The following is a 14417-nucleotide window of genomic DNA, read 5'->3' on the forward strand; positions in this document are numbered from 1 at the left end:
TATAAGACGCAGGAATGCAGTGTATAAGACGCAGGGATGCAGTGTATAAGACGCAGGGAAGCAGTGTATAAGACGCAGGGAAGCAGTGTATAAGACGCAGGGATGCAGTGTATAAGACGCAGGGAAGCAGTGTATAAGACGCAGGGAAGCAGTGTATAAGACGCTGGGAAGCAGTGTATAAGACGCAGGGAAGCAGTGTATAAGACGCTGGGAAGCAGTGTATAAGACGCAGGGAAGCAGTATATAAGACGCTGGGAAGCAGTGTATAAGACGCAGGGAAGCAGTATATAAGACGCTGGGAAGCAGTGTATAAGACGCAGGGAAGCAGTGTATAAGACGCAGGGAAGCAGTTTATAAGACGCAGGGAAGCAGTATATAAGACGCAGAGAAGCAGTGTATAAGACGCAGGGAAGCAGTGTATAAGACGCAGGGAAGCGGTATATAAGACGCAGGGAAGCAGTATATAAGACGCTGGGAAGCAGTGTATAAGACGCAGGGAAGCAGTGTATAAGACGCAGGGAAGCAGTATATAAGACGCTGGGAAGCAGTGTATAAGACGCTGGGAAGGAGTGTATAAGACGCAGGGAAGCAGTGTATAAGACGCAGGGAAGCAGTGTATAAGACGCTGGGAAGCAGTGTATAAGACGCAGGGAAGCAGTGTATAAGACGCTGGGAAGCAGTGTATAAGACGCAGGGAAGCAGTGTATAAGACGCAGGGAAGCAGTGTATAAGACGCTGGGAAGCAGTGTATAAGACGCAGGGAAGCAGTGTATAAGACGCTGGGAAGCAGTGTATAAGACGCAGGGAAGCAGTATATAAGACGCTGGGAAGCAGTGTATAAGACGCATGGAAGCAGTGTATAAGACGCAGGGAAGCAGTGTATAAGACGCAGGGAAGCAGTATATAAGACGCAGGGAAGCAGTATATAAGACGCTGGGAAGCAGTGTATAAGACGCTGGGAAGCAGTGTATAAGACGCTGGGAAGCAGTGTATAAGACGCTGGGAAGCAGTGTATAAGACGCTGGGAAGCAGTGTATAAGACGCTGGGAAGCAGTGTATAAGACGCAGGGAAGCAGTGTATAAGACGCTGGGAAGCAGTGTATAAGACGCTGGGAAGCAGTGTATAAGACGCTGGGAAGCAGTGTATAAGACGCTGGGAAGCAGTGTATAAGACGCTGGGAAGCAGTGTATAAGACGCAGGGAAGCAGTGTATAAGACGCTGGGAAGCAGTGTATAAGACGCTGGGAAGCAGTGTATAAGACGCTGGGAAGCAGTGTATAAGACGCTGGGAAGCAGTGTATAAGACGCAGGGAAGCAGTGTATAAGACGCAGGGAAGCAGTGTATAAGATGCAGGGAAGCAGTGTATAAGACGCTGGGAAGCAGTGTATAAGACGCAGGGAAGCAGTGTATAAGACGCTGGGAAGCAGTGTATAAGACGCAGGGAAGCAGTGTATAAGACGCTGGGAAGCAGTGTATAAGACGCAGGGAGGCAGTGTATAAGACGCTGGGAAGCAGTGTATAAGACGCAGGGAGGCAGTGTATAAGACGCTGGGAAGCAGTGTATAAGACGCAGGGAGGCAGTGTATAAGACGCTGGGAAGCAGTGTATAAGACGCAGGGAGGCAGTGTATAAGACGCTGGGAGGCAGTGTATAAGACGCAGGGAGGCAGTGTATAAGACGCTGGGAAGCAGTGTATAAGACGCAGGGAGGCAGTGTATAAGACGCTGGGAAGCAGTGTATAAGACGCAGGGAGGCAGTGTATAAGACGCTGGGAAGCAGTGTATAAGACGCAGGGAGGCAGTGTATAAGACGCTGGGAAGCAGTGTATAAGACGCAGGGAGGCAGTGTATAAGACGCTGGGAAGCAGTGTATAAGACGCAGGGAGGCAGTGTATAAGACGCTGGGAAGCAGTGTATAAGACGCAGGGAGGCAGTGTATAAGACGCTGGGAAGCAGTGTATAAGACGCAGGGAAGCAGTGTATAAGACGCAGGGAAGCAGTGTATAAGACGCAGGGAAGCAGTGTATAAGACGCAGGGAAGCAGTGTATAAGACGCAGGGAAGCAGTGTATAAGACGCAGGGAGGCAGTGTATAAGACGCTGGGAAGCAGTGTATAAGACGCAGGGAAGCAGTGTATAAGACGCAGGGAAGCAGTGTATAAGACGCAGGGAAGCAGTGTATAAGACGCAGGGAAGCAGTGTATAAGACGCAGGGAAGCAGTGTATAAGACGCAGGGAAGCAGTATATAAGACGCAGGGAAGCAGTGTATAAGACGCAGGGAAGCAGTGTATAAGACGCTGGGAAGCAGTGTATAAGACGCAGGGAAGCAGTGTATAAGACGCAGGGAAGCAGTGTATAAGACGCAGGGAAGCAGTGTATAAGACGCAGGGAAGCAGTATATAAGACGCAGGGAAGCAGTATATAAGACGCAGGGAAGCAGTGTATAAGACGCAGGGAAGCAGTGTATAAGACGCAGGGAGGCAGTGTATAAGACGCTGGGAAGCAGTGTATAAGACGCAGGGAAGCAGTGTATAAGACGCAGGGAAGCAGTGTATAAGACGCAGGGAAGCAGTGTATAAGACGCAGGGAAGCAGTGTATAAGACGCTGGGAAGCAGTGTATAAGACGCTGGGAAGCAGTGTATAAGACGCTGGGAAGCAGTGTATAAGACGCAGGGAAGCAGTGTATAAGACGCAGGGAAGCAGTGTATAAGACGTTGGGAAGCAGTGTATAAGACGCAGGGAAGCAGTGTATAAGACGCAGGGAAGCAGTGTATAAGACGCAGGGAAGCAGTGTATAAGACGCAGGGAAGCAGTGTATAAGACGCTGGGAAGCAGTGTATAAGACGCAGGGAAGCAGTGTATAAGACGCAGGGAAGCAGTGTATAAGACGCAGGGAAGCAGTGTATAAGACGCAGGGAAGCAGTGTATAAGACGCAGGGAAGCAGTGTATAAGACGCAGGGAAGCAGTGTATAAGACGCAGGGAAGCAGTGTATAAGACGCAGGGAAGCAGTGTATAAGACGCAGGGAAGCAGTGTATAAGACGCAGGGAAGCAGTGTATAAGACGCAGGGAAGCAGTGTATAAGACGCAGGGAAGCAGTGTATAAGACGCAGGGAAGCAGTGTATAAGACGCAGGGAAGCAGTGTATAAGACGCAGGGAAGCAGTGTATAAGACGCAGGGAAGCAGTGTATAAGACGCAGGGAAGCAGTGTATAAGACGCAGGGAAGCAGTGTATAAGACGCAGGGAAGCAGTGTATAAGACGCAGGGAAGCAGTGTATAAGACGCAGGGAAGCAGTGTATAAGACGCAGGGAAGCAGTGTATAAGACGCAGGGAAGCAGTGTATAAGACGCAGGGAAGCAGTGTATAAGACGCAGGGAAGCAGTGTATAAGACGCAGGGAAGCAGTGTATAAGACGCAGGGAAGCAGTGTATAAGACGCAGGGAAGCAGTGTATAAGACGCAGGGAAGCAGTGTATAAGACGCAGGGAAGCAGTGTATAAGACGCTGGGAAGCAGTGTATAAGACGCAGGGAAGCAGTGTATAAGACGCAGGGAAGCAGTGTATAAGACGCAGGGAAGCAGTGTATAAGACGCTGGGAAGCAGTGTATAAGACGCTGGGAAGCAGTGTATAAGACGCTGGGAAGCAGTGTATAAGACGCTGGGAAGCAGTGTATAAGACGCTGGGAAGCAGTGTATAAGACGCTGGGAAGCAGTGTATAAGACGCAGGGAAACAGTGTATAAGACGCAGGGAAGCAGTGTATAAGACGCAGGGAAGCAGTGTATAAGACGCAGGGAAGCAGTGTATAAGACGCAGGGAAGCAGTGTATAAGACGCAGGGAAGCAGTGTATAAGACGCAGGGAACCAGTGTATAAGAAGCAGGGAAGCAGTGTATATGACGCAGGGAAGCAGTGTATAAGTCTGATGGAAGGATTGTATAAGACGCAGGGAAGCAGTGTATAAGACGCAGGGAAGCAGTGTATAAGACGCAGGGAAGCAGTGTATAAGACGCAGGGAAGCAGTGTATAAGACGCAGGGAAGCAGTGTATAAGACGCAGGGAAGCAGTGTATAAGACGCAGGGACGCAGTGTATAAGACGCAGGGAAGCAGTGTATAAGACGCAGGGAAGCAGTATATAAGACGCAGGGAAGCAGTGTATAAGACGCAGGGAAGCATTGTATAAGACGCAGGGAAGCAGTGTATAAGACGCAGGGAAGCAGTGTATAAGACGCTGGGAAGCAGTGTATAAGACGCAGGGAAGCAGTGTATAAGACGCAGGGAAGCAGTGTATAAGACGCAGGGAAGCAGTGTATAAGACGCAGGGAAGCAGTGTATAAGACGCAGGGAAGCAGTGTATAAGACGCAGGGAAGCAGTGTATAAGACGCAGGGAAGCAGTGTATAAGACGCAGGGAAGCAGTGTATAAGACGCAGGGAAGCAGTGTATAAGACGCAGGGAAGCAGTGTATAAGACGCAGGGAAGCAGTGTATAAGACGCAGGGAAGCAGTGTATAAGACGCAGGGAAGCAGCATATAAGACGCAGGGAAGCAGTGTATAAGACGCAGGGAAGCAGTGTATAAGACGCTGGGAAGCAGCATATAAGACGCAGGGAAGGTCTACTCTGGTTTATTTAGGTAAAAATGCGACTTACGGCCGCTAATATAAAGTATTTACTATCTATTTTCTTTCTATTTTCTGTTTATTATGTCTATCTCCATTTTTTATATTTATTTTCAAATTGTACTGTTTTATTTCTGTATTAAATAATAATTATAATAATTAAGAGAAATTTACCTAATTAGAAGTAATTAACATAATTAAGAGTAATTAACATAATTATGTCTATTAAAATAATTAAGAACAATTAATATAATTAAGATTAATTAATATAATTAATAATTAATTGTCATAATTATTAACATAAGATTTAATTTAAGAGCAATTAACATAATTAAGAGTAATGAATATAATTAAGATTAATTAATATAATTAAGAGTACTAATGAGTAATAATATTAATTATTTCCGTAAATAATTAATTTACCTTTAAATTTTAAAAAAATCTTAATTTTTTAGAATTTTTACCATTAATAATAAATTCCAGTATTTTTTTCTATAAGTAGAATTATATTTTTTAGATTATCAGTTATCAATTATATTAATTTTGCATCTATCTATTTAATAAATGCTTAAAAATAAGTCTATTTAAGTCGTATTTTCTAACTTATTTTCATAATCTTATTATACTGTTCATTTAAATTCAAAATTTTCATCCATGGTGACTAATTATTTCTTTACTGCACTATACTTCTAAATCTAATTTTAGTTTTTGTCAGAAAATTCATTCTATTACACTGACTTCAAAATTAGATTTTCCAAATCTAGTGATTTTTCATATTTCAGTTGTCACTGTCCAGTTATCTGTGTGTATACCACGTGGGTCGTTAATTGTAGTTAAAGTCTACTACACGAAGGTCATTATAACTGATTGATTGGTTAATGGGGTTTAAAGTCCATCTACTACACTAAGGTCATTAGGGGTGCTTGGTTGCCTACTGGGAATTAAAGTTTATTGACTACATGATTTCCACTTGACTGATTTCATAGGAGTGAGAAATTACGTGAGTGGGTTGAACAGGAGTGACCTGACTATGGGTCAGGTAGATGGTGATGGTTGTCAATATAACATTTTTCAAAGTATAGTTCTAGCTACCCAGTCTGTTTATGGTTCAAATATGGAAATTATATCAAACAAAAATTACCCAAAATGGATAAACCATAGATTAAAGCATGAGAAAAGAAGAATTTACAGACGAATCAAAAGTGGAAACAGGAAACTAAGACACCATTATGTTGAATTAAAAAGAGAAATAAAACAAGAAGAAGAAAAGATAAAAGAGATTACGAGGATAAACTCTTGAGGGATTCTTTCAGGTATAAAGGAGTAAGATTAAGGACAAGATAGGCCACTCAGAACCTACTCAGGTCAGCTTATTGACAGTGACAAATAAATATGTACAATCTTTAGCACTTATCTCATCCCAATGACATGTTTCTCGGACAAATATATTGATTAAAACCTAACAAATTCCCTGACCTTGATGAACTGTTTGCCAGAGTTTTGAAGGATGTAAGGAGGAACTTTTGCCTGGTCTTTTAAACATGTCACTACAAACTGGCACAGTGCCAGAAAATGGTAGTTGTGTTACCTATCTACAAAGCAGGAGACAGGTCTTTAGCTTCGAATTATAGACCAAAAGGCCTAACCTACATTACGAGAAAATTGATGGAATCACTAATTGCTATTCGAAGCCACCCTGAAAGACAAATTTATTAATAACTCTCAGCATGGTCTTACAGAGGGGCGTTGCTGCCTTACAAATTTACTAACCTTTCACAGTAAGGTACTTGAGGAGGTAGATCACGGTAATGAATATATTATTGTTTATATGGACTTTAGTGAGAGTTCCACATCGGAGGTTGCTGAGGTAAAAGGGGCACACAGAATAGATGTTTCTCGTGGATAGAAGCGTGTTTCGTAAATGGGTAACAGAGTGTTTGCATATATGGGGAAAAAACAGAGTGAGGACGCGTCACAAATGGTATTCCTCAGGGGACAGTGTTGGGACCTTTGTTGTTCACACTTTACATAAACGACATAGATGACGGAATATATAGCAACAGAAGCAAGTTGACAACGTCACCAGTTGGCCTTCGATTTAATTCTGACGAGGACACTAGAGCGCTCCAAGACCTGTGGCTGGAGAGGTGACAAATGCAATGTTCTACGCGTTGGAAAGGAAAATAACCATGATACTTGTAAACTAAATAAAGTAGACCTTAATCACTTTGATTGCGAAAAAAGATTTAGGAGTTCTGGTCAGCAGTAATCTAAAATTCAAGACAACAGTGCGTAAGTGTTCGTAATAATGCGAATAAAATTCTTGGCTTCATATCAAGAAGTATAAATAACAGGAGTCCTCGGGCTGTAACAGGAGTCCTCAGGCTGTAACAGGAGTCCTCAGGCTGTAACAGGAGTCCTCAGGTTGCTCTTTGGTTAGGCTTCATTTAGACTATGCTGCTCAGTTCTGGTCACAGTATTACAGAATGGATATAAATGCTCTGGAAAACGTACAGAGAAGGATGACAAAGCTGATCCCATGTATCAGAAATCTTCCCTATGAGGATAGACTGAGGCCCTGAATCTGCACTCTCTCGAAAGGCGTAGAATTAGGGGGTATATGATTGAGGTGTATAAATGGAAAACAGGAATTAATAAATGGGCTGTAAACAGCGTGCTAAAAATATCTAACATAGACAGGACTCTTAGCACTGGGTCCAAGTAGGAGAAATTTAGATTTAAAAAAGGAAATAGGAAAGCACAGGTTTGGTAATAGAGTTGTGGATGAGTGGAACAAACTCCCGAGTACCGTCTTTGGTGTGTGTGTGTGTGTGTGTGTGTGTGTGTGTGTGTGTGTGTGTGTGTGTGTGTGTGTGTGTGTACTCACCTATTTGTACTCACCTATTTGTGGTTGCAGGGGTCGAGTCCTAGCTCCTGGCCCCGCCTCTTCACCGGTTGCTACTAGGCCCTCTCTCTCCCCGCTCCATGAGCTTTATCAAACCTCGTCTTAAAACTGTGTATGGTTCCTGCCTCCACTACGTCATTTTCTAGGCTATTCCACTGCCTTACAACTCTATGACTGAAGAAATACTTCCTACTATCTCTCTGACTCATTTGTGTCTTCAACTTCCAATTGTGGCCTCTTGTTTCTGTGTCCCCTCCCTGGAACATCCTGTCCTTGTCCACCTTGTCTATTCCACGCAGTATTTTATATGTCGTTATCATGTCTCCCCTGACCCTCCTGTCCTCCAGTGTCGTCAGGCCGATTTCCCTTAATCTTTCTTCATAGGACATTCCCCTTAGCTCTGGAACTAACCTTGTTGCAAACCTTTGTACTTTCTCTAGTTTCTTGACGTGCTTTATCAAGTGCGGGTTCCAAACAGGTGCTGCATACTCCAGTATGGGCCTGACATACACGGTGTACAGTGTCTTGAATGATTCCTTACTAAGGTATCGGAATGCTGTTCTCAGGTTTGCCAGGCGCCCATATGCTGCAGCAGTTATCTGATTGATGTGTGCTTCCGGAGACATGCTCGGTGTTATACTCACCCCAAGATCTTTCTCCTTGAGTGAGGTTTGCAGTCTTTGGCCACCTAGCCTATACTCTGTCTGTGGTCTTCTGTGCCCTTCCCCTATCTTCATGACTTTGCATTTGGCAGGATTAAATTCGAGAAGCCATTTGCTGGACCAGGTGTCCAGTCTGTCCAGGTCTCTTTGAAGTCCTGCCTGGTCCTCATCAGATTTAATTCTCCTCATTAACTTCACATCATCTGCAAACAGGGACACTTCTGAGTCTAACCCTTCCGTCATGTCGTTCACATATACCAAAAATAGCACTGGTCCTAGGACCGACCCCTGTGGGACCCCGCTCGTCACAGGTGCCCACTGTGATACATCATTACGTACCATGACTCGTTGTTGCCTCCCTGTCAGGTATTCTCTGATCCATTGCAGTGCCCTTCCTGTTATATGCGCCTGATGCTCTAGCTTCTGCACTAATCTCTTGTGAGGAACTGTGTCAAAGGCCTTCTTGCAGTCCAAGAAGATGCAATCAACCCACCCCTCTCTCTCTTGTCTTACTTCTGTTATTTTATCATAAAACTCCAGAAGGTTTGTGACACAGGATTTGCCTTCCGTGAATCCGTGCTGGTTGGCATTTATACTCCTGTTCCGTTCCAGGTGCTCCACCACTCTCCTCCTGATAATCTTCTCCATAATTTTGCATACTATACACGTCAATGACACAGGTCTATAGTTTAGTGCCTCTTTTCTGTCTCCTTTTTTGAAAATGGGAACTACATTTGCCGTCTTCCATACCTCAGGTAGTTGCCCAGTTTCCAGGGATGTGTTGAAGATTGTGGTAAGTGGTACGCACAACATATCTGCTCCCTCTCTAAGGACCCATGGAGAGATGTGTGTGTGTGTGTGTGTGTGTGTGTGTGTGTGTGTGTGTGTGTGTGTGTGTGTGTGTGTGTGTGTGTGTGTGTGTGTGTGTGTGTGTGTACACACACACACACACACACACACACACACACACACACACACACACACACACACACACACACACACACACACAACACACGCACACACACACACACACACACACACACACGCACACACACACACAACACACACGCACACACACACACACACACACACACACACACACACACACACGCACACACACACACACACACACACACACACACACACACACACACACACACACACACACGCACACACACACACACACACACACACACACACACACACACACACACACACGCACACACACACACACACACACACACACACACACACACACACACACACACACACACACACACACACACACACACACACACACACACACACACACACACACACACACACACACACACACACACACACACACACACACACACACACACACACACACACACACACGAATCATCAATTACGTATTTTGACTAAAGAGGAAAAAATAACCGACCATTTTCGTGCTCGAATTGAAAACAAATTTCAGATTGACGTCGAAGTTAAGGATAACTTCGAAACTTAGAATTTCCGACCTGACATAATTTTCCGCAAAACTTCTAATTCAAATTTTCGCTTTCATGACCGAGGAAAAACGTCGGAATTTCTCCGTGAGATTGAGAAGCAACGGGAGAAGAAACAGGAAAAAAACGGGAAAAACAGGATTAAAATCGGAAACAGGGAGAAAAATGTTTTGAGAAGTGCAGGATTTCTGGACGGTGCAATTTCTTTCTCTCTCTATCTCTCTCTTCCTCTCTCTCTCTTCCTCTCTCTCTCTTCCTCTCCTTCTGTCCCCCATCTTGTACATCTTGTACATCTCCCCATCATCTCTCAGGATGTGGTACAACAGATAACAGCAGGACGGAGGAAGAGGGAAGCCGAAGACGATGCCAAGAACGAGGTGTTCGACTTTGTTTACAACGGAGGTCTGAGTGCCCTGAAGGAAGACCTGCCTCAGATTGTCCTCCCTCTCATGGTATATACACAATCAGAAAACAGGCTCTATGCTGGGCTCTGTGTGGAGATTGGTTCTAAGTCTGCAACTACACTTGTTAGACATTAGAGAATCAGAACATAAACCATACCCCCGGCCGGGATTGAACCCGCGGTCATAGAGTCTCAAAACTCCAGCCCGTCGCGTTAGCCACTAGACCAGCTAGCCACAATAAGATTCATCCAACTCGGCAGTGAAGGGACTTGAACTAGAGTTCGTCACGGCCACGCTAGCTGGAGATTCGTCTGTAAAAACTTGCATTTGTGGTCACAGAGGTGCCTGTGCTAACTTTCCTATGGTGTAGAAATATACCTAGTTGGATGAATCTTATTGTGGCTAGCTGGTCTAGTGGCTAACGCGACGGACTGGAGTTTTGAGACTCTATGACCGCGGGTTCAATCCCGGCCGGGGGTATGGTTTATTTGCAATCGTGTCATTACGATTTCTTAAGTCAATCAGAACATGTTCAACGCCAGGTTCTGGGTGGTGGTAATTAGACAATCAGAATATGTTCAACGCCAGGTTCTGGGTGGTGGTAATTAGACAATCAGAATATGTTCAACGCCAGGTTCTGGGTGGTGGTAATTAGACAATCAGAATATGTTCACCGCCAGGTTCTGGGTGGTGGTAATTAGACAATCAGAATATGTTCACCGCCAGGTTCTGGGTGGTGGTAATTAGACAATCAGAACATGTTCAACGCCAGGTTCTGGGTGGTGGTAATTAGACAATCAGAATATGTTCAACGCCAGGTTCTGGGTGGTGGTAATTAGACAATCAGAATATGTTCAACGCCAGGTTCTGGGTGGTGGTAATTAGACAATCAGAATATGTTCACCGCCAGGTTCTGGGTGGTGGTAATTAGACAATCAGAATATGTTCACCGCCAGGTTCTGGGTGGTGGTAATTAGACAATCAGAATATGTTCACCGCCAGGTTCTGGGTGGTGGTAATTAGCCAATCAGAACATGTTCAACGCCAGGTTGTGGGTGGTGGTAATTAGACAATCAGAATATGTTCAACGCCAGGTTCTGGGTGGTGGTAATTAGACAATCAGAATATGTTCAACGCCAGGTTCTAATTACCACCACCCAGAACCTGGCGTTGAACATATATACAGCATCCCCCTCAGATACTATCTATGATAGTCTTACATTTACAGCATCCCCCTCAGATACTATCTATGATAGTTTTCCATTTACAGCATCCCCCTCAGATACTATCTTTGACAGTCTTCCATTTACAGCATCCCCCTCAGATACTATCTATGATAGTCTTCCATTTACAGCATCCCCCTCAGATACTATGTACTATACCCCACAACTACAGAGTTTTCTTCTAGTGGCATGCAAGAAAAAAGTTGTATAATTTTGACCATAGAATAGTCAGAAAATACCTGGTGTCTGAGGACAGTGTGTGGTGCAAATATTATGCAGCAGAGAATCTGTAGATTGGACGTTAAAAGGAGGCGCAAGATTATTAGAAGTATTATCCAGAAAGTTGAGGAGAATTGATGATGTGGTTGAGACAGTTAGAGAGGATAGAACAAAATAGAATACCTTAGAGGCCATGTAAATCTGTAATGGTAGGAAGGCAGGGTTGGGGTCGTCCTAGTGAAGGTTGAAGGGAGGCGGTAAAGGAGTTTTTCTGTGTGAGGAGCTTGAACATCCAGCAAGTGTGCGTGTGTGCTAGATAGCAGCAAAAGGAGGCAAATGGTTTTCATGACATGACGTGCTGTTGGAGTGTGAGCGAAGTAACATTTATGAAGGGATTCAGGGAGACCAGTTAGCCAGACTCGAGTCCTGGAGGTGTGAAGTACAGTGCCTGCAACCTGACAAGACACTGATAGAGTGATGATGAAAATGTTTCTTCTTTTATGAGTGTAATTAGTGTCTAATGATAATTATTTTAATTGGTTATAAGATTAGTTTATAAATGTTAAATTAGAGATTTGTTTAGTAGGTTTGTATGTTTGTAAGAGGTTCTTGTTAGATGTGTTACTAGTTGTGAAGAATGTGAGTTAGGTTAACTGTTACAAATGAAGGAGTTGTTAAAAATTTGTTAATTAGTTAGAGGTATGAGAGTAAGTGGTCGTTAGAACCTAGGAAGAAAATTCTTAAATATTTGTCACTATCTCTCTCTCTCTCTCTCTCTCTCTCTCTCTCTCTCTCTCTCTCTCTCTCTCTCTCTCTCTCTCTCTCTCTCTCTCTCTCTCTAATACTTCTAGTAATTGTAGTAATGGAGTGAACATGTGTTTACCTTCCATCAGGTTGACCTGATGGAGGCGTCGGAGGTTCCCTCCTGCATGGAGAGGCCATTGTGTGAGGCCAACAAGGCACTCTCCATCAGGCACGGAGTAGTGGGTCGTGTCCTGGCCTCTCTGATCTCCAACGTCGTAGGTAAAGCCTTCACAGGGGACGACCACTCCAAGTTCCGCCAGGTGCTGGAGGCCGCGTCTGATGGCAGGTCTAGACACGACTGCACAGTCAGGTCTCCCGGGTGTTTCGGACGAACCTCCAGTCCTCTGGGAAACAACCAACGGGACGATTAGGGGCTTCGAGGCGGCTCACAGGAGGCTTCGACGACAGGACGACTTGGCTAAAAGAGGGATAGGGGCCTCTGGATTTGCTGGGAACTACAGCCGGCATCGTTAACCCGTCCGAAATCCTCGGCTTGATGGGCTCGTACGGCACTCGCCCAGTCGCAGCTCTATAACCCAGCAATCACAAGGAAGAGAGAGTATGCTTCCATTCTGACAAAGCTTTATCGAGGAGCGGTTTACTCTGGGTAGAGATTTATTAAAGTTCTAATTAAAAACTTGTGCGGCATTTGCATCCAAAAACAACACGCCGACTTCGAGCATGCGACCGACACCGACCAGTGCCAATGACAACTCCTCTTCCTCTCTCCATTTATCGCCCTGTTTATGCATAACAGTGACCTTATCGTCCCATTAATTACCATTCACTGTCAACCTACTATCGTAACTCAAAAGTAATCCACCAAAAAATTTTTTATTCAGCCCTAAACTTTCACATATACTCCGTGGACACTGAGATGAGAGGTTTGGTACGACGGTACTAGAGGCCCTATAAACTCAAAACAACATTGAAAAAAGAGAGAAAATCATGTAATTTGTTTCTATCAAAAGTTGTTAATGAATTTCACAAAGAAGATAAACCCGGGTCAATGGACACTCAACCCTACAGCTCTATGCTCGCCAGGGACTTGTGTTTCCTGCCATTTCTCAAGAATAGGGTGAAACAAGACTTGATAAAGCTCTACACAGTGAAACAATGAGTTGATAAAGCTCTACACAGTGAAACAAGACTTGATAAAGCTCTACACAGTGAAACAAGAGCTTGATAAAGCTCTACACAGTGAAACAAGGCTTGATAAAGCTCTACACAGTGAAACAAGACTTGATAAAGCTCTACACAGTGAAACAAGACTTGATAAAGCTCTACACAGTGAAACAAGACTTGATAAAGCTCTACACAGTGAAACAAGACTTGATAAAGCTCTACACAGTGAAACAAGAGCTTGATAAAGCTCTACACAGTGAAACAAGACTTGATAAAGCTCTACACAGTGAAACAAGGCTTGATAAAGCTCTACATAGTGAATCATGACTTGATAAAGCTCTACACAGTGAAACAAGGCTTGATAAAGCTCTACACAGTGAAACAAGACTTGATAAAGCTCTACACAGTGAAACAAGGCTTGATAAAGCTCTACATAGTGAATCATGACTTGATAAAGCTCTACAAGAAGCGAAACATAACTTGATAAAGCTCTACAAAGAGTGAAATATAACTTGATAAAGCTCTACACAGAGTGAAATATGGCTTGATAAAGCTCTACACAGTGAAATATGGCTTGATAAAGCTCTACACAGTGAAATATGGCTTGATAAAGCTCTACACAGTGAAATATGGCTTGATAAAGCTCTACACAGTGAAATAAGGCTTGATAAAGCTCTACACAGTGAAATATGGCTTGATAAAGCTCTACACAGTGAAATAAGGCTTGATAAAGCTCTACACAGTGAAATATAGCTTGATAAAGCTCTACACAGTGAAATATGGCTTGATAAAGCTCTACACAGTGAAATATGGCTTGATAAAGCTCTACACAGAGTGAAGCATAAAGTTTGCACTGCATACACTATTTTTTCAGAGTATATACACTGAGAGATATACTTAGTGTATATACACTGAGAGAAACACATCTTTCAGTGTATATACACTGAGAGATATACTTAGT

At 43.8% G+C, this 14417-nt stretch overlaps 1 protein-coding gene across 1 annotated transcript; it reads left to right on the forward strand.

Annotated features, from left to right (window-relative positions):
• Nucleotides 1-9683: 9683 nt before the first annotated feature.
• LOC128698429 (uncharacterized) lies at nucleotides 9684-13403 on the forward strand (the record flags this gene model as incomplete). The annotated part of the gene is made up of 2 exons (XM_070080918.1): nucleotides 9684-10133; nucleotides 12421-13403. Coding segments are annotated over 2 exons (732 nt in total), but the record flags the coding sequence as incomplete, so codon positions are not given.
• Nucleotides 13404-14417: the final 1014 nt, after the last annotated feature.

This window comes from Cherax quadricarinatus, unplaced genomic scaffold (genome assembly GCF_038502225.1).
Source record: "Cherax quadricarinatus isolate ZL_2023a unplaced genomic scaffold, ASM3850222v1 Contig1244, whole genome shotgun sequence".
NCBI classification, from domain to species: Eukaryota; Metazoa; Arthropoda; class Malacostraca; order Decapoda; family Parastacidae; genus Cherax; species Cherax quadricarinatus.